The following is a 20,163-nucleotide window of genomic DNA, read 5'->3' as shown; positions in this document are numbered from 1 at the left end:
ATGGCCAGCCTCGGGGAGGGGATGTGTTAATTTCTTCTTTCTTGCAGCCATTCTCAGGTGGACAGGGTCCGGATGTTTCCCTGAACAAAGGCACTTTGGTTTAACATTCAGGCAGAGGGGCAGGGTTCCCCGAGGCAAGCCATTATGTATAGATAGTATCCTTTCAGTGAACAAAAGGGGCGGAAAGCAAAGGTTAAAGTAAAAGAAACAGATCCCACACGTAGTCAGGATTGACTCTTCCCTGTTACAGCCTGAGGCCAACTAGCCTGAGGTCACGTCGCTGGAGCCCCAACTAGGGGCTTACACCCAGGGCTGCCTAGGGCTCCTCAAGACAGTGGATTTAGTCCTTACCCCCAATCTCTGTGTGATGGGTGGGGAGCCGCTGGGTGAGCTCCCCAGACCTCAGATTCTAGAGGCAAAGCTGGGTGAGCCTGGGTCAGTGACTTAACCTCTCTGGTCTTCCATTTCCTCCACTGAAAATGGAATCAAAGCCTCCTAGGGAAGCACTGTTGTGAGTATTTGGTAATGGTGTCCGACTTGGTTGTTCGTATTAAAGTTTGGCCACCACGGGGCTCTGGGTTGCAGGGTTGCCTCCCTGCCAGTCCAGATAGGTGTGAGGCTCAGAAACTTCCTGCCTGACCCCTGGGGAGACTTGGTGTCCTCGGTCCCACCTCCGATCTTTGCTGGGCTGGTCCCTTGTCAGGAGTGCCCTCCTTTCCCATCTTCTGGCTCACATCCTCCAGGGGCCTCCCAGAAGCCTCCCTGATTCCTCCCATCTAGGTGAGGATGTCTCCTTCCCAGAACCAGCAGCCATGAAGTGGATGAGTCCACCTGAGCATTTTGTGGTGGGGAAGGTGCAAGGACGCAGAGCTTCTGCATCTTCACAACCATAAGATGTGTGTTGGGGGGAGGGTGACTCAGAGACACCGCTTGCCAGTTGTTGGGTGCCCTACCCCGTCAGGATTCTCTTGTGCCCAGATTCCAGGGTCCCCAGGATATAGATGTCAGGTGTCTGGGTCAACACTGGGGCGGGATAGAGAGAACAGGAGCTCAGAAAAGTATGACACTGGGATGAACCTCACGCCATCTCCCAGTGTCCTGCTTGCCCCCATCCTGGCATCTCTGTTGCTCACAGAGCAGTCATAGGAGGAGGTTCTCAAAGAGATGGAAAAGGCCCAAGGTCCTTGATCGTCCCTTGCAGCTTTTGACCTGGTCTGTTTGTGGGCATAGGAGGGTCGTGGTCTATGTTGGCCCCTTCCATAAATCAGAAGATGTAGACTCTTTTAGAGTAAACCTAGAAATTTCAGGGTGAGAGAAGGTCAGAGCATGAAGAAGCACTTTGTCCTACACAGTGTCCCCAATCCTTATACCTGCAGCTCCTACCCTTTGTGCTTCTCCAAGTTGTACCCCAAAGTGGAGACCAAGGACCCTGCATAGAGTCACGTGTTGCAGACCACTTACCCTGCACACTCACAGCCAGGGAAGTGGCAGCAGCTTGGACTTGGATGGGGCAAGTCTGGGATGACTGACACCACCAGATCAGTTCCTTCTATCTGGAGATCAAGGGCAGCTTCAGAAGCAGCAGTCATCCAGAGACTCTTTCTGGACTGGACTGCCCCCACTCCTCCCTCTTTCAGGAGCTCCCCTTCTCCCCAGTGATGACCAGGGAAGTAAAGGCTGAGCTCTTCTCATCCCAGGTCTGATGATAACCTGTCAAGGTGGTTCCTTCCATCCAACTCTCCACTCATGTTGCCTCCCCCAAGTGTCCATCTCCATCCCCTTCAGAAAATGGATGGACTGTGGTCTCTCGCTGCTCTCCTCAAATTCTCTCAGAGCAGGGGAGTGTGGGGGGCACAGGACCTACCTGAAACAGAATCTTCTCAATCCTGGCTCTTAGCCCAGGCCTGATCACACAAGAAGCTTCAACAAGGGATGGCTGTCCTCAAACTCATCTGCAAGGGGCTCCTTCTGGTCAGAGGCTGAAACAGAACTGGGGTGCTGGGTCCAGACCCAGAACTGGGCGTGATGTTTGCAGGTTTCTGGTGTCAATTTCAGTTCAGAAAGCCACTGGATTTGCATGTGGCTCTCAGTCCATTCCCAGGTTTCCCATGAGCCCTGCACTCACACCTGCAGAATGAGTTCTAACTTCTGTACAAGCCCTCCAGCCTCAGAAAGTCTGCCCTCTTTATGGTATCTATCAAAGCTTCCTCTCCTTACCACACTACTACTTTTTCCAGACCTTGCCTGGCTTCCTCTGCACTTCATGATAACTCTCTCCATGCTGTGTTCCACTGAGGCCACAAGATCCTTTCCCCAATCTGAAAATTTACCGTTCATGGAGAATAAGGAAAACTTAGAATTTATTTCTGTGACCCATCAGCTAAACCAGACTTCTGATTCCTTTATTTGAGCTGAATCAGGACGTGGCAGAGCACCAGGCTTAGAAAATGATCATAAACCACGTTCTCCGTCATCCAGATTTCCATGACAGTATGAGAAAGGGATTGAAAACAAGAACAAACTAGCAACCTACTGGAAAGTGAGGGGAGAAAGGGGAGGAATCTGACACAGGGAAGATTTTCTGCAGGGGGTGAGGGTAGAGTCAGCCCCGAGGGGCAAAGAACTGTGAGAAATGCATTGTGTCTCTGAAGCTAAGTCCCCTCTTCCCTAGGATGAGGAGGTTTTCAGGGGAGACTGAGGAGTTGGCTGTCCCCTGATGAGCACCTCTGTCCTGAGGGACAGAATGTCACGACTCCCATTCCTCCAGCCCTCTTTCCTCTGCAATTGAGACAGGTCAGGGATCTGCCCCCAGGGGGCACTCCAACCACCCTGCCAGACCCCGGGGAGGTCCTAGCTGAACGGTTGACGCTGTCCATGGTTCTGGATCATAGCTGGTCACTGAGTTCAGGAAAACCCCAACTCCGTCAAGGACCCCAGTCCACAGACACAAGGTCCTGAGCCTCAGGCCAGCAGGGCACCTAAGTCGGAGGGGCTTCGGAAGGCTTTCTTTTTTAATTAATGTTGTCATAGTATCTAATTTTGTCTGCTTTTACATTTGACCTTCTCTATCCTTATAATTCAGATGCATATATTGTAAAGAGCATATACTTGGAATAAGAATCCAAGCTGACTCTCTGTTTTTAACTGAAGCATTTATCCAGTATAGTCAATGTAGGTACCCCACGTTACATTTTATCTTCTATATGTGCCACCAATTTCACATTATTTTATCTCTCCATTCTTGTCTTCTTTTGATTTACTACGTTTTTATAGGATACTTTTAAAGACTTCTAGTTTGTAAGTCATACATTCTGATTCTATTCTTGTCGTCATTACCATAAAATTCCTGCATGCATAATTAACCTACTAAAGTAAATGAAAACCTCTATCTCCTCCTGGATAATCTGCAGATATTAGGAAATGTAAAGTACACTTACCTCCCCCCACCCCCAGCTTTGGACTTAGCTGTTGTTATTGTCAGGAAATCTTTTTAAGTTTTTGGTCGCACCCCACAGCATGTGGGATCTTAGTTCCCTGACCAGGGATTGAACCCATGCCCCCTGCATTGGCAGGCAGAGTCTTAACCACTGGACCTCTGGGGAAATCCCTACTGTCAGGAATTTTTAAACTATCTTCTATGGTTATTCTACCGGTAGAGAACCTCTCATGTATTTGTTCTAAATTGTACTGCTTCCTCATTTTTGAATTATCTTTACAGAGTATAGGTTATAAAATTATATTTCAAGACAGTATTTGCTTTCTTCTGCTCTCCTTGTTGCTACTTGATAAGTCAGTCAAACTGCTCTTCTTTGGAACGTAATTGGTCTTTTTTATATATAAATTTATTTATTTTATTTAATTTATTTGGCTGCGTTGGGTCTTCGTTGCTGCACGCGGGCTTTCTCTAGTTGCGACGAGCGGGGTCTACTCTTTGTTGTGGTGAGCGGGCTTCTCATTGTGGTGGCTTCTCTTGTTGCAGAGCACAGGCTCTAGGCGCACAGGCTTCAGTAGTTGTGGCACGCAGGCTCAGCAGTTGTGGCTCTTGGGCTCTAGAGCACAGGCTAAGTAGTTGTGGTGCACAGGCTTAGTTGCTCCGCAGCATGTGGGATCTTCCAAGACCAGGGATCGAACCTGTGTCCCCTGCATTGGTGGGTGGATTCTTAACCACTGTGCTACCAGGGAAGTCCCCGTGAAGGACTTTAAATGCTGGGACAGATGCTTGCAATGTACTAAGACCAGGAAGCCACAAACAGGTTTGTGCAGGAGAGGAAGGGTCAGCCCTCTGGCTGTTGGGAAGATCCCTTTAGGGTCCATAAATGAGATAGGGAAGGGACTGGAGGTCAGGAGATGGAAATGTGCTGCAAGAATTGACAGATAAAAGTGAGGCAAGGGGCTTCCCTCGCGGCGCAGTGGTCCACCTGCCGATGCAGGGGACACGGGTTCGTGCCCCGGTCCGGGAAGATCCCACATGCCGCGGAGCGGCTGGGCCTGTGAGTCATGGCTGCTGAGCCTGCGTGTCCGGAGCCTGTGCTCCTCAACGGTAGAGGCCACAACAGTGAGAGGCCCGCGTACCGCAAAAAGAAAAGAAAAAAAAAGTGAGGCAAGGAGATAAAGATTATGAACCGAATGTCAGGCTGAGGGGCTGATCTTTCCCTGGGGAGGCTTTGAAGAGTTCTGGGAAGGAGAATGACATCAACAAGTTGCCACCCTGTCCTCTGTGCCTGGTGTAAAAAATGAATAAAACGAAGCCTCAGTTTAATAGAGTCAGGAGACCAGAGGGAGACCTCTCACGGCCTGTGATGAGTAGAGCCCAACAGGAAGAAGAAAGACGGCTCTTCTTTCCTGGCAAGGACTCTGCCAATGAAAAGCCAGGGACTCTGTTTGCTCTAGCCCCCAACTTCCTTTGCCCCTCTATAAAAGCGGTCTCCTTCCCTTGCTGTGTCAGAACTTGTACATGGCTCATAACGGTTGCAGACCGCAAGTTGCCATGCTCAGCTAATGCCGGATAAACCCATGTTTGCTGGAGAAATGTCTGGCCGTCTATTTTTTGCAGGTCAACACTAGTCACCCCCAGCCTCAGGAGAACTTGCCAGGAGGACCTTTCTCTTCAAGGAAGAGAAACCAGCAGACACTAAGCGCACGCCACATGACGGGACCTCTGTTGGTTGATTTTTATGTGTTCTCTCTTTAATTCTCACACAGCTTTGAGGTAAGACACATGATCTCTGATTTACAGACGGAAAACTGAGACACAGAGATAAAGTGAATTGCTTGCTAACGATGCCTCAGGAAGTGCTGGAACCAGCATTTGATTGAGCCCAAGTCTCTAATCCTATCACCTGTCTTCCTTCTGCTCTACCTGGGGACACTCATACAGTAGTTAATGCTAATACTGCCACAAAGGCTTCACCAACTAGTCCCTGACTTCTCCTTTTCCCCACAGAGGCTGTGATTGCTCCAGCCAGGACCAAGCTCTGGGCGAGTCCTCATTAGCTTGTGTTGATCTCTGAGTACTCGGTGGTGCTGGTGGCCTCCTGGTCCAAAGGCTCGCGAGACTTCATCCCGCGAAAGCTGAGGGAGGCGTAATGGAGCTCCTGCTGCTCCCCTGAAGGCGGGGCATCCTCTGCAGGGGACGACGTCTGGTCCGGGGGGCCGTCTGGCCAGGGCTTTTGCCTGGAACCCTGAGTAAAGGGGAGAAAAGGGAGTCAGAGAAGGAGTAAGGCAGGCACTTTCCCCTCCAAGGGAAAGTCGGCCTGAAGGGACATTTATTCGTTCATCTTCTCATTCCACACGTGTTTCCTATGAACTCAAATATTCACTCATTCATTTACAGTTTTGTAATACTAAGACTGATTAGGCCATATCAAGGGCTTACGAATCATATTTAACCTTCACAGAAAGCCCCAGTATGAATGATACTCTCATTATCCCCATTTTACAGGTAGGAAAACTGAGGTGGGGAGAGGTAAAGTAACTTGCCCAAGGTCACTCATATAGTAAATGGCAGAGCCAGGACTCAAACCCAGGTCTGCTGTGTTACTGACAGTGTCTCCCGTGCCAAGTCCTGGGCGAGAGGCCAGGTGGACTGTGTGAGAAAACAGACATGGACCCTGACCTCAGGCAGCTTAGTCTGCTAGAAGCACTGGATTAGAGACAAGGAAACAAAGCAAATTTCTAACTTCGTGGTGTACCGTGAGATAGCTTATGCAGAAACCAGAAAAGAGATGGCAATTCTGGTTTCCCTGGTGGTGCAGTGGTTAAGAATCCACCTGCCAATACAAGGGACATGGGTTCAAGCCCTGGTCCAGGAAGATCCCACATGCCATGGAGCAACTAAGCCCCTGTGCCACAAGTACTGAGCCTGCGCTCTAGAGCCTGCGAAACACAACTACTGAGCCCGGGTGCCGTAACTACTGAGCCCACGTGCCACAACTACTGAAGCCTGCATGCCTAGAGCCTGTGCTCTGCAACAAGAGAAGCCACTGCAATGAGAAGCCCACACACTGCAATGAAGAGTAGCCCCTGCTCTCCACAACTAGAGAAAGCCTGCACGCAGCAACGAAGACCCAACACAGCCATAAATAAATAAATAAATAATTTTTAAAAAGAGATGGCAATTCCGGATCCTGGGCCTGGGCTCCATAAAACAGAAATGAAAATAAGGCAGGACCCAAGTCTCCCAGCAAAGATGGTACCCAGACACTGGGAAGCCATTCCCTTTTCTCTCTCAAGTCTGCCCACACCCCTACATCATCATGCTATAGAAGAGAGTGTTGAAAGCAACATTAACCTTCAAAAGTAGCTCAGAAAGAAAAAAAAAAACGAGTTCCGGGTTAGGAACAAATGGTTTTATGACCTCAGCAAAAAAACAGAATATCCAGACAGAGCTGCCCATATTAGACATGAGCAAGGTAAAATGAAATGACAAAGCAGCTAGGTGTATTGACGCTACTGCAGCCAAAGAGGGAGAAATAAGGATGTGCGTCCATTAATAATAGCCTTACCATGTATTAAGAAGGGATTAAATTGGTCATCATAAGGCAACATGCAGCTCAGATGAATAAACAGGAGAAAGTGATATGTGCATTCTTTCATTCAATACCTCTTTGCCGAGTGCTGGCTATGAGTTAGGTGCCATTCTTGCAAATGAGGACATAAGAGGAACTGAAACAGCCCAAAATACCTGCCTTCATGCAGTTCCTTATTAGAGGGGGGAATAGTAACATTAGGTAACAGTTGTAAGCAATTTCCCCATGACCTAGGCACATTTCTAAGCATTTCTTGTAACAACCCAATGAAACAGTTACCGCCATATCCACAGTCTTATTTCCAGAAGAGAAAATAAAGAAACAGAGAGGTTAACTAACTTGTCCAAGGTCACACAGCTTGGAAGTGGTTGGATCGAGGACTTGAACACAGGAAGTTGAACTCCAGGGACTATGAAGCTCATCGCTTTACTATTCTGCCCACAGTATGAAAGTTACAGAAAGGTTGAGAGTAAAATAATGGGGAAAACAAAGCTCTCTGTCACAGTTCTGTCAAGATAGTGAATTCACACATGCCACTGGCTCTATTCACCAAGATCCAGCAAAGAAGAACTACAGATAGAACTACAGGATGACAAAATTTTATAAATCAATTAGTCGATTGCTTGATAATCAATTGATCACACTGAAGTCCCTAGGGGGAAGTAAAGGCTAATGTGAACAAATGGGGTCGGGGAGGCGATGTGCTGCAGCCCACGGCTGGGGAATCTGCCTTGTTGATAAGAGGATGTTTCCCCTCAAATGTGCTTGAATTCTGCTCCTTTCTCTCTTCTACTCTTGCCTTGGGACAATCATTGCCTGCAGAATTCAGACAGCGTTGGACAGGACGGTGATATGCAGGTGGCCAGAGGTAAGTGCTGCATCAGCACCGTAGCTTCCCTGGAGTGAAGAGAAGGAGAGCCGAGATGGAGCCTCACTGGCCTCTGGGATTCTTGTCATCATTTTCTCCTTTCCAAACTCCAGAGTCCAGTGGATCGAAATCCACGAAGAGTCCCTGCCCAAAGCTCCTTCTCTCTGAGGGTCAGAAGGCAAAGGGGCGACTTAAGCTGCTTTCTTGGGGGACAGGAAGTGGGAATGATGGGCAGTGGTTTTGGTGCCTGGGGGAGCTCCACCCTGGGGCTGGTCCCCGTTGCTCCTTTGAGCCGACACAGACTATCATCTGCCTTTCACCTTCACCCAATCAATACTCCAGACTGAGTAACTAACATCGCCAGGGGAATATGCCCTCCCAGCTCACAGGACTGGACACCCGTGGAGTGTAAATATCCCGGAAGGAAAACAAGCCCACGGAACCTGGGAACTTCCTGTACCTCCAAAGCACAAGTATTAGAACACTTTGATCAAGGGTTTAAACTAAGCACGCTAAATGCACTAAGAGAAGTGAGTGATGATATTACCATCGTGAAAGTGAGAATAAGAAATTAGGTACATCAGTCAATAACTCTGCAATATCTTTGTATGGTGACATATCGTAACTAGACATCATGGTGATCATTTTGAAACATACAGAAATAGCGAATCACTATGTTGTGTAACAGGAACCAACGTAGTGTTGTAGGTCAATCATACTTCAATAATGAGCAAACAAGAAAACTCATAGAAAAAGAGATCCGATTTGTGGTGATCAGAGGCGGGAGACTGGGGGAGGGGGAATTAGATGACGGTGGTCAAAAGGTACAAACTTCCAGTTATAAGATACATAAGTACTAGAAATGTACAACAGGATAATTATAATTGACACTGCTCTATGTTACATACGAAAGTTATTAAGTGAGTAAATCCTGAGTTCTCATCACAAGGAAAAAATTTTCTATCTATATGAGATGATGGATGTTTGCTAAACGTACTGTGCTAATCATTTCATGATATATGTAAGTCAAATCATTATTCTGTACACCTTAAACTTATACAGTGCTGTATGTCAAATATATCTCCAAACTGCGAGGAAAAAAAGGAAATTATATACATCAGAAATTATGCACATAAAATGTAAAACAAGAAGTCATGTAATCACGTAAATTATGTGAAAAGGAAATGTGTATGCAGTTCTGTAAAAAGTGGAAATATTATGTCTGAAAAATAGAATAGGAAGAACCCAATGGCGGAATGAAGAATAGAATGAATAGAATTGAAGACACGTCAGTGAGCTGGAAGGGCCTTTGACGTCTCCCCTAGAAGGAAGTAGGGAAGGATGAAGCACACAACATACGAAAAGAATAGTTGGGACTTCCCTGGTGGTCCAGTAGGTAAGACTCCGCACTCCCAATTCAGGGGGCCAGGGTTCAGTCCCTCTTCGGGGAACTAGATCCCGCATGCATGCTGCAACTAGAGCCTGGCACAGCCAAAATAAATAAATATTTTTTAAAAAAAGAAAAGAAAAGTTACAATAGATAGAGGACAGAAATAGAAGATCTCAGCTCAGATTATAATAGTCCCCAAATGATATGCTTTTTTTTTTTGGCCACGCCACACGGCATGTGGGATCTTAGTTCCCCAACCAGGGATCCAACCCTCCACCCCTGCATTGGAAGCATGGAGTCTTAACCACTGGACCGCCAGGGAAATCCCAACAGTCCCCAAATGAGATAAAAAGGAAATTAAAAGAAGAAGAAATATTTGGACAAAAATAGTGGAGATAAAATTGCCAGAATTAAAGAAAAAATGAACCACTTCAGCTCAAAGGACCCCACAGACACAAGGAAAAAAAAAAGGAAAAGCCCACATCCAAATAGAGTATTCTTAAAAATATCAAAACCAAGGAGAAACGTATAAACCTTTCCAGGGAGAATGAGTGGATTACCTACCAATGTGCGAGCCCTAAGATTTCTAACAGCGATACTGGGTACAAGAAACAATGAATAAAGTGTTCAAAGCATTGAAGCGAAATCACCTTGATCATGGAATCAATATCCTGCCAAATGAAATTCAACTGTAGGGGCATAAAAATATTTTCAGACACAAGTCTTAATACAGGAAAACCCAAATGAGAACATGTTGGGAGGAAGAATTCAAATAAAAAGAATTCAAATAAAAATAACAAAACTAAGAAACCACACGCAAGAAATATAGGATACAAAGGTGCTCAAACACCTCAGTAAAATGTGTACCTGTATATATTTTTTTAAGAAGACCAGAGAACGGAAAAATGTTAAGTGTGTTCATAATTACCCAGAATGAAAACTGGAGATCTAGAAAAAGAACCAACATTACAGTAGAAGGTGGACAGAGAGGAAACCAATAGATATGAAAGCACTCGAGTTCTTTCTGTTAGGTGTAAGACAGAGATATTAAATGTTTAAATAAGAAAGGAGAAAATGAAATATTGAAAAAAAATGGAACCAAACAGAAGGGAAAGGTAAAATGGTACAAAGAAATCCACATGTATCAATAACCACAATAAATCCAAAAAGAGTGAACTCAACAGGGGATGTGAAATTGGAGTTTTTAAAACCTGGTTATATACTATTTAAAAGAATCACTGCCAAAGCATAAGTAAAATGTTGGAAGGGGGTGGGGAGAGGAAAGGATGGAGAAATATTATCCTTTCTAACTGACCAATGACAAATTGGTGTATCTGTTTTAAGATCTAACCAAATAGACTTTAAAACAAAAAGTATCAGTAGGCACAAAGACAATCACTACATGTGATTAAATGTGATAAAATGTTCAATTCACTAAGATACAATACTTCTAAAATATACGGTTTTAATTTAAAAATACATCAATTATAAGAAATACATTTGCTAGAACTCCAGGGAAAAATTGACAAGTAAACTATCATAACATAAGATTTCAAATATTGACAGGTCAGGAAGACCTATTAGGAAAGATATGGATTTGTATTTGAACAATACAGTTAACACACTGGCCTACTGATGTTACCTGGAATTTATGAAATAGGAAATTTTTTTTTTCCTGAAGCATATAGGAAATATTTACGAACATTCATCACATACCAGGCCACAGATCAAGTCTCAACAAATTTAAAAAATAGGTATCATAAAAACCATGCACTCTGAGAAAAAACTCAATGTATTTAGAATTTAAGGATGGAAAGACGTTTTAAAATCCCCATACATTTGGGATTTTTTTTAAATCCCCAATAATTTAAGATTCCAAAAAGAAATCACAATAGGGTTTTAGCAATATTTAGAACTGAATGATATTAACACATTTCAAAATGTGTGGAATGAAATTAAAGTCATATTCTGAGAGAAATTTATCCAAAAATACTTTTATAATGAAAGAAATGTGCTATATATTAATAAGCTAAGTATCCAGCTTAAAAACATAGTGAAAGAGGGCTTCCCTGGTGGCGCAGTGGTTGAGAGTCCGCCTGCCGATGCAGGGGACACGGGTTCGTGCCCCGGTCCGGGAAGATCCCACATGCCGCGGAGCGGCTGGGCCCGTGAGCCATGGCCGCTGAGCCTGCGCTCCGCAACGGGAGAGGCCACAACGGTGAGAGGCCCGCGTACCGCAAAAAAAAAAAAAAAAAAAAAAAAAAGTAAAAGGAGCAGCTCTGTGTGGACAAATGGTGGGGAAATGAAAAGAAATTGACTACTGTACAAACAACCTGCCCACAATCTGAAGTGTCACACGGACTTCCATTACCACACGAGGCAGTCTTGGTGCGCTCACTTCCCCACCATTTATTCAGGGGAGTGAGTCATTTGTTGAAATCTGAAACCTCTCAGAAGAAAAATACACCTGCAGGGGTTGCAGGAGGCTAGGCGTTTCTTCTTCAGTACCTGAAGCCCGAAAGGACCAGCTGATTCTTGAAGGAAACGACATTACATGTGCATCAAACTCAGTTGCTTTGATTCAGCAAGCCACGACCGTTAAAAACAAGAATATTACAAATTTTTCAGATGGTATCTTTATCTCTGAAAAGGAATGGTTCAGCAGGCTTATGGATAAGATCTAAGAATTTTCCAGCTACCAATGCAACACGATTCTAAATGGCACCCAAGACCAATTTGTGATTTTTTTAAATTAATTAATTAATTTATTTTTGGCTATGTTGGGTCTTCGTTTCTGTGCGAGGGCTTTCTCTAGTTGCGGCGAGCGGGGGCCACTCTTCATCACTGTGCGCGGGCCTCTCACTGTCGCGGCCTCTCTTGTCGCGGAGCACAGGCTCCAGACGCGCAGGCTCAGTGGTTGTGGCTCACGGGCCCAGTTTCTCCGCGGCATGTGGGATCTTCCCAGACCAGGGCTCGAACCCGTGTCCCCTGCATCGGCAGGCAGATTCTCAACCACTGCGCCACCAGGGAAGCCCCTGTGATTTTTTTTAATTACAAAAACAACCTCATATGTTTTGAAAAAACTTTTTTTTTTCATTCTGCATACCAGCAATGAGCAATCAGAAAATGCACTTTAAAAAAGATAGCATCGGCCTCTTGCCTTCCAAGATGGCCCACACTCTATGGAGTGTGTATCTCCCTGAATAAACCTTCTTTCGCTTTGTCTTGCTCTTGAATCCTTGCCTGCGCAAAGCCAAGAACCCACACTGGGCGGCCATCCCAGGGACGCAGACATGACTTGGGATGTGACCATCCTCTCGCACCCCACTCTCTTTCCTGCAACATCTTTCCTGGCACCCAATGCGGGGCCTCCAAGGCCATAATCTCGATCCGCCTACTGGGCTATGGCTCCCCTCTGAAGGGTGGCTGGGACTTACCCTGAGCCACGTAGATTCAAGTAGTCCGTTAAGGGGCAGCTGACGTCGCCTGCAGGGTCTGCCAGGGACCAGTTCTCTGGCCGTGAAGAAGCGCACTGAGGCCAAGGCTTTTCCCCCTCAGTCTTTCTCATTCTCCTATTGCTCTATCTCTTCGGACTTGAAAAGATCCACGCAGACGACCACCAAACATCCAAATTAAGACTGCGCGGCAAGTAATTGACAACCTGGTTGGGTCTAAAGAACTCCTGCCAGGGGTTTTATCTGGTGGCGCAGTGGTTGAGAACCCGCCTGCCGATGCAGGGGACACGGGTTCGAGCCCTGGTCTGGGAGGATCCCACATGCCACGGAGCAACTAGGCCCGTGAGCCACAACTACTGAGCCTGCGCGTCTGGAGCCTGTGCTCCGCAACAGGAGAGGCCGCGACAGTGAGAGCCCCGCGCACCGTGATGAAGAGTGGCCCCCGCGTGCCGCAACTAGAGAAAGCCCTCGCAGAGAAACCGAAGACCCAGCACGGCCAAATATAAAAAAATAAAATAAGAGGGAAGAGATATGGGAACATATGTATATGTATAACTGATTCACTTTGTTATAAAGCAGAAACTAACACCATTGTAAAGCAATTATACCCCAATAAAGATGTTTAAAAAAATAAATAAATAATAAAATAAAATAAAAAAGATAGCATTTACAATAGTAACAATAACTAGTATTTAGGAAGAAAAATAGAAAAAGATGACCAAGACCTGTGTGAAGGAATTGTCTCTCTTTCTTGAAAACATTTTTTAAAAGACTTAAATGAATAGAGATATCCGTTTTTCGTGGGTTAGAAGACTTAAATTCAAAAACAAGTACACTCCTCCTGAATTGATCTATGGGTTCAATGTAATTCCAGTCAAAACTCCAACAGGAGTACTTTTTTTGGAACTTGACAAACTGACTCTAACATTTAAATAGAACAACAAAGGGCCAAGGATAGGCAAGACAACTTCTGAAAAAGATTCAGGAGAAGGTTTTGCTCTGTTAGATACCAGGACTTATGTTTGAGTTTATAGATGCTGTTGACTGTAGACAGAGTTCTGACTCAGGGACTATAAAATTGACGATTGGAATAGAAGAGGCCACAGATAGAGGCCCGCCCACGTATGGACTTTTGATGTATGGCAGATCAGTAGGGGAGGGAGCGAAGGACTATTCTATAAATGAAGAAAGGACATATATAGATCAACACTGCACACCACACACAAACCTCAACTCCCGGTAGATGAAGTCTTTAAATGTCAACAGGAAAACAAAACTTTTCATAGAAACTATACTTGAATATCCTTCTAATCTTAAGATGGGGAAGAGTTTCTTAAATGAGACCCCAAAGGCACTCAATAGAAAAGAGAAGACTGGTAAATATGGTTATATTGCAATTCAGAACTTACCATAATCAGAGGTCACCTTTAAAAAAAGTGAAGATAAGCTACTCACTGGGAGAAGATATTTACCATGTATATAACCAGAAAGAAAAAAAAAACAGTATAAAAATGTATAAAGAACTCCAACAAATTTAATAAGAAAAAGTCCAACATCCAGTAGGGGAATGGGCCATAGATGGGACCTGGCATTTTATAGAGAACATGTTCATATGCCACTGAAGACATAGAGAGACTTTTGTTTTCATTGGTAACCAAGGAAATGCAAACCAACACCATAGTGAGATGGTGAGATGACAAAAAAAAAAAAATTGAGAAAACCAAGTGTTGGAGAGATTGTAGATCAACAGAATCTGATAAGCACCGATGGGAGTATAAATGAATGCAGTTGCTTTGGAAAACCATTTGTCATGATCTTGTAAATATGAACTTTACATGCACTATGACCTAGTAATTAAATTCTTAAGTAATGCTAAAGAAAAACTCTCACATGTGAACACAGTGAGACACGAATAAGAATGTTCGTAAGAGCAACACCTGGAAACAACTCAAATGTCCATCAATACAAGCTTAGATAATAGACATAATAATAAAATGAATTATTATACAATTGAGAACTGCAACTTTATGTAAAAATAGGAATGACTCTTTGTGACCTAATGTTGCATCTACAAAGCGAGTCCAAGAAGAGTATGCGGAACGTGAAGCCCTTTGTAGGTTCAGAAGCAATTAAACTAAACAGTGTACATTTTGGGTAAACATATATGTGATAACACCAGCAACAAAAGATTCAGAGCAGGGCTACCCTGGTGGCGCAGTGGTTAAGAACTGCCTGCCAATGCAGAGGACACGGGTTCGAGCTCTGGTCCGGGAAGATCCCACATGCCGCGGAGCAACTAAGCCCGTGTGCCACAACTACTGAAGCCCGCGCACCTAGAGCCCGTTCTCAGCAACAAGAGAAGCCACTGCAATGAGAAGCCCGCGCAGCGCAACGAAGAGTAGCCCCCGCTCGCCACAACTAGAGAAAGCCCGCGTGCATCAACGAAGACCCAACGCAGCCAAAAATAATAAATAAATTAAATAAATAAATTTAAAAAAAAAGAGATTCAGAGCAGTGGTTACTGAGGATGGATCAGGGAGCAACATGGGTAGATAAAAGTCATCATCAATGTTTGAAGTCTTAGGTTGGACGGGAGGTTTACATTTGCTTATCATATTATGAAAAACAAAGCGAACACTGCATGTTCCAGTGATAATAGCTCGGTCACGAGCAAAGCATTTTGGATAACTCCACTTAGGGCAACGCGAACCCAATTTTAAAAAAGAGAAGGGGGGTCATGCTGGACAGGGACAGTGAGAGAAAATTACAACCCCCGCCCTCTCAAGGACTTTACAAATACGATGAGAGGGTGGAGACAGGTAAATATAGTGATGTTGTGTGATGTGACCCTCAGTACAGGGGTGGACACAGAGCTCTGGGGATATAGAGAAGGGAGGGATGGGCCTTGACAGGGAGGGAGAGGACAAAGGTTTCCCAGAGTAAGAGATGTTGATATTGGAGCTAGAAGGAGGAGGCGAGGTGGTCTGGTCGAAATGAGGAAGGAAGGGCATTGCAGGTAGAAGGAACTGTACATTCAAAGGCTCTGAGTCATCAGCTGATAGATTGCTATGGAGACAGTGAGAAGGCCAGTGTAGCTGGACCCCAGGGCAGGACCAGTGGCTGGAGCGGCCATCAGGGGAGACCTCAGGAAGGACTTCGTATATCAGACCAAGGATTAGGACTCGATTCTCTAAGCAATGGTAGCAAACAACAGCTTTGAAACTCCAGAAGGGCTGGAAAGTACTGGTTTGGGGGAGATGGTTCTGGAAGGCTGTATCTGGCAAAGAGGTGAGGTTGGCTCAGTGGTCAGCGGAGGGCCATTGCGTCTGGGGGATGAAGGGGAAGAACAGAAGGGGAGTCAATGCCCAGGAGTCCGCCCGGGGGGCCAGGGAGGAGCAGGAAATACTGAGGAACTCAGTCTGGACCCAGCGAGTGGATACGCCCAGGGCTCCCACTGCAGGAGAAGACGCCCACATCACTCACCCAGGCGATGGTACCCATGACGGGGTCTTCACCATCCACACCCTCTGGTCTCCTGGCTGCCTGCTTTCTGCGGTCTTTCACTCTAGGAGAAGAAACCAGTGGAAGAGAAGAGAAGAAACTGCAGAAGGCCGGCTCGGGCAAAGGCAAGCAGGCTGCCCCCACTCCCTGGTAAGACAACTCAGGCATCCGGACCCTGGAACTGGACTCGGAGGCCTTCCTGACGGGCAAGTGAGTGCTTCATCCCCCTGGATGACCAGGACCTTGGCCAAGACTGAATTTCCATCCCTAAAGACCCCGCTTACGCATGAAAACTTGTACGTGAATGTTATTATTATTGGCAAATGATAGCCAAAAAGTGGAAACAACCCAAATGTCCATCAGTGGATGAGCGGATGGGTAGAAACGTGCTCCATTCATACCAGGGAACATTATTTGGAAATAAAAAGGAACAAAGTACGGACACATGCCACAACGTGCACGAACCTTGAAATCATCGCGCTAAGCAAAAGGAGTCAGTCACAAGGGACCACATATTTTATGATTCCACAATGTCCGGAATAGACAACTCTAGAGGGACTCAGATTCGTGGTTGTCTAGGGCAGGGCACGGATCAGATGGGACGACAAGGGGTGTGCGTTTCCTTTTGGTTTCATTTCATGGGCTAATGAAAAAGTTCTATCAAAATCATGGTGATGGACACACAACTCTGAATAGACTGAAAGCCAATAAATTGTACACCTTAAACGTATGGGAATTCTATCTCACGAAGGCTGTTACCTATTCCCCCCCAACCCCGCAAAAAAAAAAAAAAGACCCCCTCTGGATCTAGTCTACTCAGCTCTGCCTTTCTGGGGTTAAATGACCGTTCTCTGGACTGCCTACCACACACACACCCCTGTACACCTCCCCAAGAACACAGGCTTACATGCAAAAGAAGATAACACACAAACACAGTGACAGCAGGGCCATGGCACCGGCACCTGCAAGGGCCCCACGAACCACTCCGGTCAGGGATGCCGGTTTCCCTGCAGAGGAGAGGGCTGTGAGATGAGCTCACTCCTAAGATTCAGTCTCTTGCCTTCCCACCTCCTTGCAGAACTTGCTGGAGAACCCCTTCAGATCTGAGATGGGGCACCCTGTCCTAGCAACCACCTTCTGTCCAGGCCCCAGCCCCTCTCCCTCCAAGCATCATCTTCTAGGACCTTAACTCCTTTCCCCCTAAGCCTCTGCCCTCAACAGGCCCCCTGACCTGGCAGCAGCAGGACAGTGGCGCTCTGGGCCCCGTGGACGTTCTGGGCCTCGCAGCTGAGTCTGAGGCCAGAGCTGAGCCCCTCGCGGAGGCTCAGGGAGCTGTTGACCCAGGGCCCAGCCGAGCTGGAGGTGACCTTGAAGGAGGCGTTGCTGAAATTCCCCTCCAGCAGCCCCTCCCCCAGCCGCCAGCGCAGGGAGGGGGCCGGCTGGGCTCGGGAGGAACAGTTGCAGTGCAGACCCTCCTCCTCCTGGGAGCAGGAGGGTCCCAGCAGCTGCGGGGGGTCTGTACAGAGGGAGGAAAGTCAGCGGTGCCCCTCCCCTCACCTGGGCCCAGGTGTCCTGCCCCCAGGGGTCCCCGCACTCACAGACCACCGAGAGGCTCAGAGACGTATTCTGGGAGCCCAGAGGGTTCTGAGCTCGGCAGGTGAATTCTCTTTCTGCAGCGCCTAAGCCTGGCAGCTCCAGGATCTTGGTGCTGGAGATGCGGGTGGCGTTCAGGGCTGGGGACGTCCGGAACCAGCTCAGCTGTGCAGGGGGGTTGCTGTCAGCCACACAGAGCAGCTGCAGAGCCTGGCTCTCCGAGATGAGAAGGGATGAGCTGTTTTGTAGAGCCTTGAGGGCTTTGGGGGAAAGTGCAGCGAGAGCTGGGGGAGGCTGAGGTCTCATCCCTCCTGCCTTCCCAGGATCTAGTTGGCCTCTCCCCCTCCTCCCCTGGCCAGCTAGCTTGCTTCGGTGTGGGTTCCAAGGCTGGACCCTCACACCCTAAGGAGGTTGACACAACGTGTCTGGGCCTCGTATCTTCAGGGGACGCTCAGTGTCTCAATGGGACGTGCCGTGCCTGGGCTGTTTGGTGGAAAGAGCACAGAGAGCCTCAAGCCTTGGGAAACTGATTCAGTGAAGGCACCAGGAAATGGGACGCAGGCGGTTCTGTGCAGGAAAACCACAGAGCACAACCATGGTGAAGCGAAATGGGCTTTGAACAGAGTGTGTGAGTGTGTATGTGTGTGGTGCGTGTGTGGGTGTGGCCTGTATGTGTGTGTCCATGCGTGTGTGGGTGCATGTGCGTGTGTGCATTTCCGTATGCGTCTGTGTGGAGATGTGGCTGTGGGTACGTGTGTACGTGCATGTATATATGTATGTGTATGTATGTGTATATGTGTATTGAATCTGTGTGTGGACTAGCGCCTGGGAGGCGGGGGAGAGAGGGTGGTGATCTTTATCCTTGCTCTTCCCATATGTGACGCATTCAAGCCCTAATCCCACCCTCTCTGCTTGGAGGTGGTCCCAGGAGCTGGACCCAGCCCCGGAGAAGAGAGGTCCTTTCCTACCTGTGACATTTCTGAAGCAGAGGTTGATACTGAGGTTCCACGGAGCATCTAGGATGGAAAGATGTGGCCTTGCTTCAGAGCTGAGCAGTGGGATGGAAACTGACCCAGCACCCAAGGAAGGAAACCAGGAAGGGGACATGGCTGTCCTCATGGCCTCTCCCCACCTCGGCTCCCAAGGCGCAGATCCATAAAAGAGTGAGCTGGCCCTCATTCTATCCCTGCCCTCTACACACACACACACACACACACACACACACGCACACGCACACGCACACACACACAGCCGACTGCCCTCAGGGACCCAGCCCCCCTCCAAACTCACATGACACGTTGAGTCGGATGGTTCTCTCCATGGTCACTTGATCTCCTTGGAGTTCCACTCGACAGGTGAGGTTGGTGCCGTGGTCCTGGGGCCTCGGGGTGAAGGTGAGCACCGAGGAGTGGAGGGTCTCTGGGTCCATGGCATCAAGGGCATCCCCCGCCCAGGAGAATGAGAAAACTCTTCCCCCATCACAGACTAGTGACAGGTGGCAAATCAGGTTTGTGGGGCGGCCGGACTCCAGAGCCTCCAGAAAATGGATGTCAGGTTTCTCTGTTGGGGCTGACGAGAAGAGAGGGAGATGCCTGGGCCCCAGGGGGGTGGGGGCCCAGAATGTGACCCTGAGAGGGACCAGTGCTTCAGAGCCACAGCTCACCCCAGGTCCTGTGTCTCTTCTGAACCCCTAAACCCCAAGACCTGGAGCAGGGAGTGGTCCTGTGTCCTGTTCCTGTTCTAATACGGGAGTCTCCACGTCCCAGGGTCCTCTCCTGGGCCCCTGCCATACCTGTCACCTGCAAATTCAGCTTCTTATCTCTGTAGCTGTATTTCCTATCACCTCTCTCCACTCGGAAGAAGTAGACTCCTGTGTCGCTCATCCTGGCATCTCTGATGTTCAGGGAGCAGTTCTCTTCCCTGCGGTCCCGGAGGAGGTGGAATCGGCCCTGGGTCTCTGGCTTCACTTGTCTACCTGGGTTGTTTGTGGCCACAGGATCACTGCGGTGTATGTCGTCCCCTTCCCGGAACCAATAGATGAAGGGTTCTCCATAGTAGTACCACGGACTCCAAGGGTAGGAAAAAGAGCAGGGCACGTAGACACCCAGGCACGCCTGCACCGTCACTGATTCCTGCACTAGGAGCCGGTACCCCTGGTCCTCCTGCAGGGACCCTGGGGGACACAGAGGCTCCGCTGAAGCTCCAGCCCCTCCCCCACCCTTGCCGCCCCTCCTCCCTCGGCCCACTCACCCCCCCAAAGCAGGGGCAGCAGCAGCAGGGGCACCATGTCCGCGTCCGCCAGCGCAGAGCCCGGGTCCAAGTGCCTCA

General features: G+C 47.6%; 1 protein-coding gene across 2 annotated transcripts; it reads right to left on the bottom strand.

Annotated features, from left to right (window-relative positions):
- Positions 1-5,173: 5,173 nt before the first annotated feature.
- On the bottom strand, positions 5,174-20,163 carry LOC132416389 (sialic acid-binding Ig-like lectin 5). 2 transcript variants are annotated; one of them, XM_059999747.1, is made up of 9 exons: positions 20,086-20,163; positions 19,628-20,008; positions 19,126-19,404; positions 18,804-18,851; positions 17,841-18,095; positions 17,474-17,758; positions 17,150-17,249; positions 16,225-16,306; positions 5,174-5,681 (listed from the first exon to the last, which is right to left on the bottom strand). In XM_059999747.1, the coding sequence occupies exons 1-9, from the start codon at positions 20,120-20,122 to the stop codon at positions 5,490-5,492; spliced, it is 1,659 nt and encodes a 552-aa protein (XP_059855730.1). In that variant the 5' UTR covers positions 20,123-20,163; the 3' UTR covers positions 5,174-5,489. The 2 variants fall into 2 exon arrangements, with proteins under 2 accessions (XP_059855730.1, XP_059855731.1); XM_059999748.1 differs by lacking the exon at positions 17,474-17,758.

The sequence above is a fragment of the Delphinus delphis genome, chromosome 20 (assembly GCF_949987515.2).
Source record: "Delphinus delphis chromosome 20, mDelDel1.2, whole genome shotgun sequence".
NCBI classification, from domain to species: Eukaryota; Metazoa; Chordata; class Mammalia; order Artiodactyla; family Delphinidae; genus Delphinus; species Delphinus delphis.
This window is presented reverse-complemented; position numbering and strand designations above follow the sequence as displayed.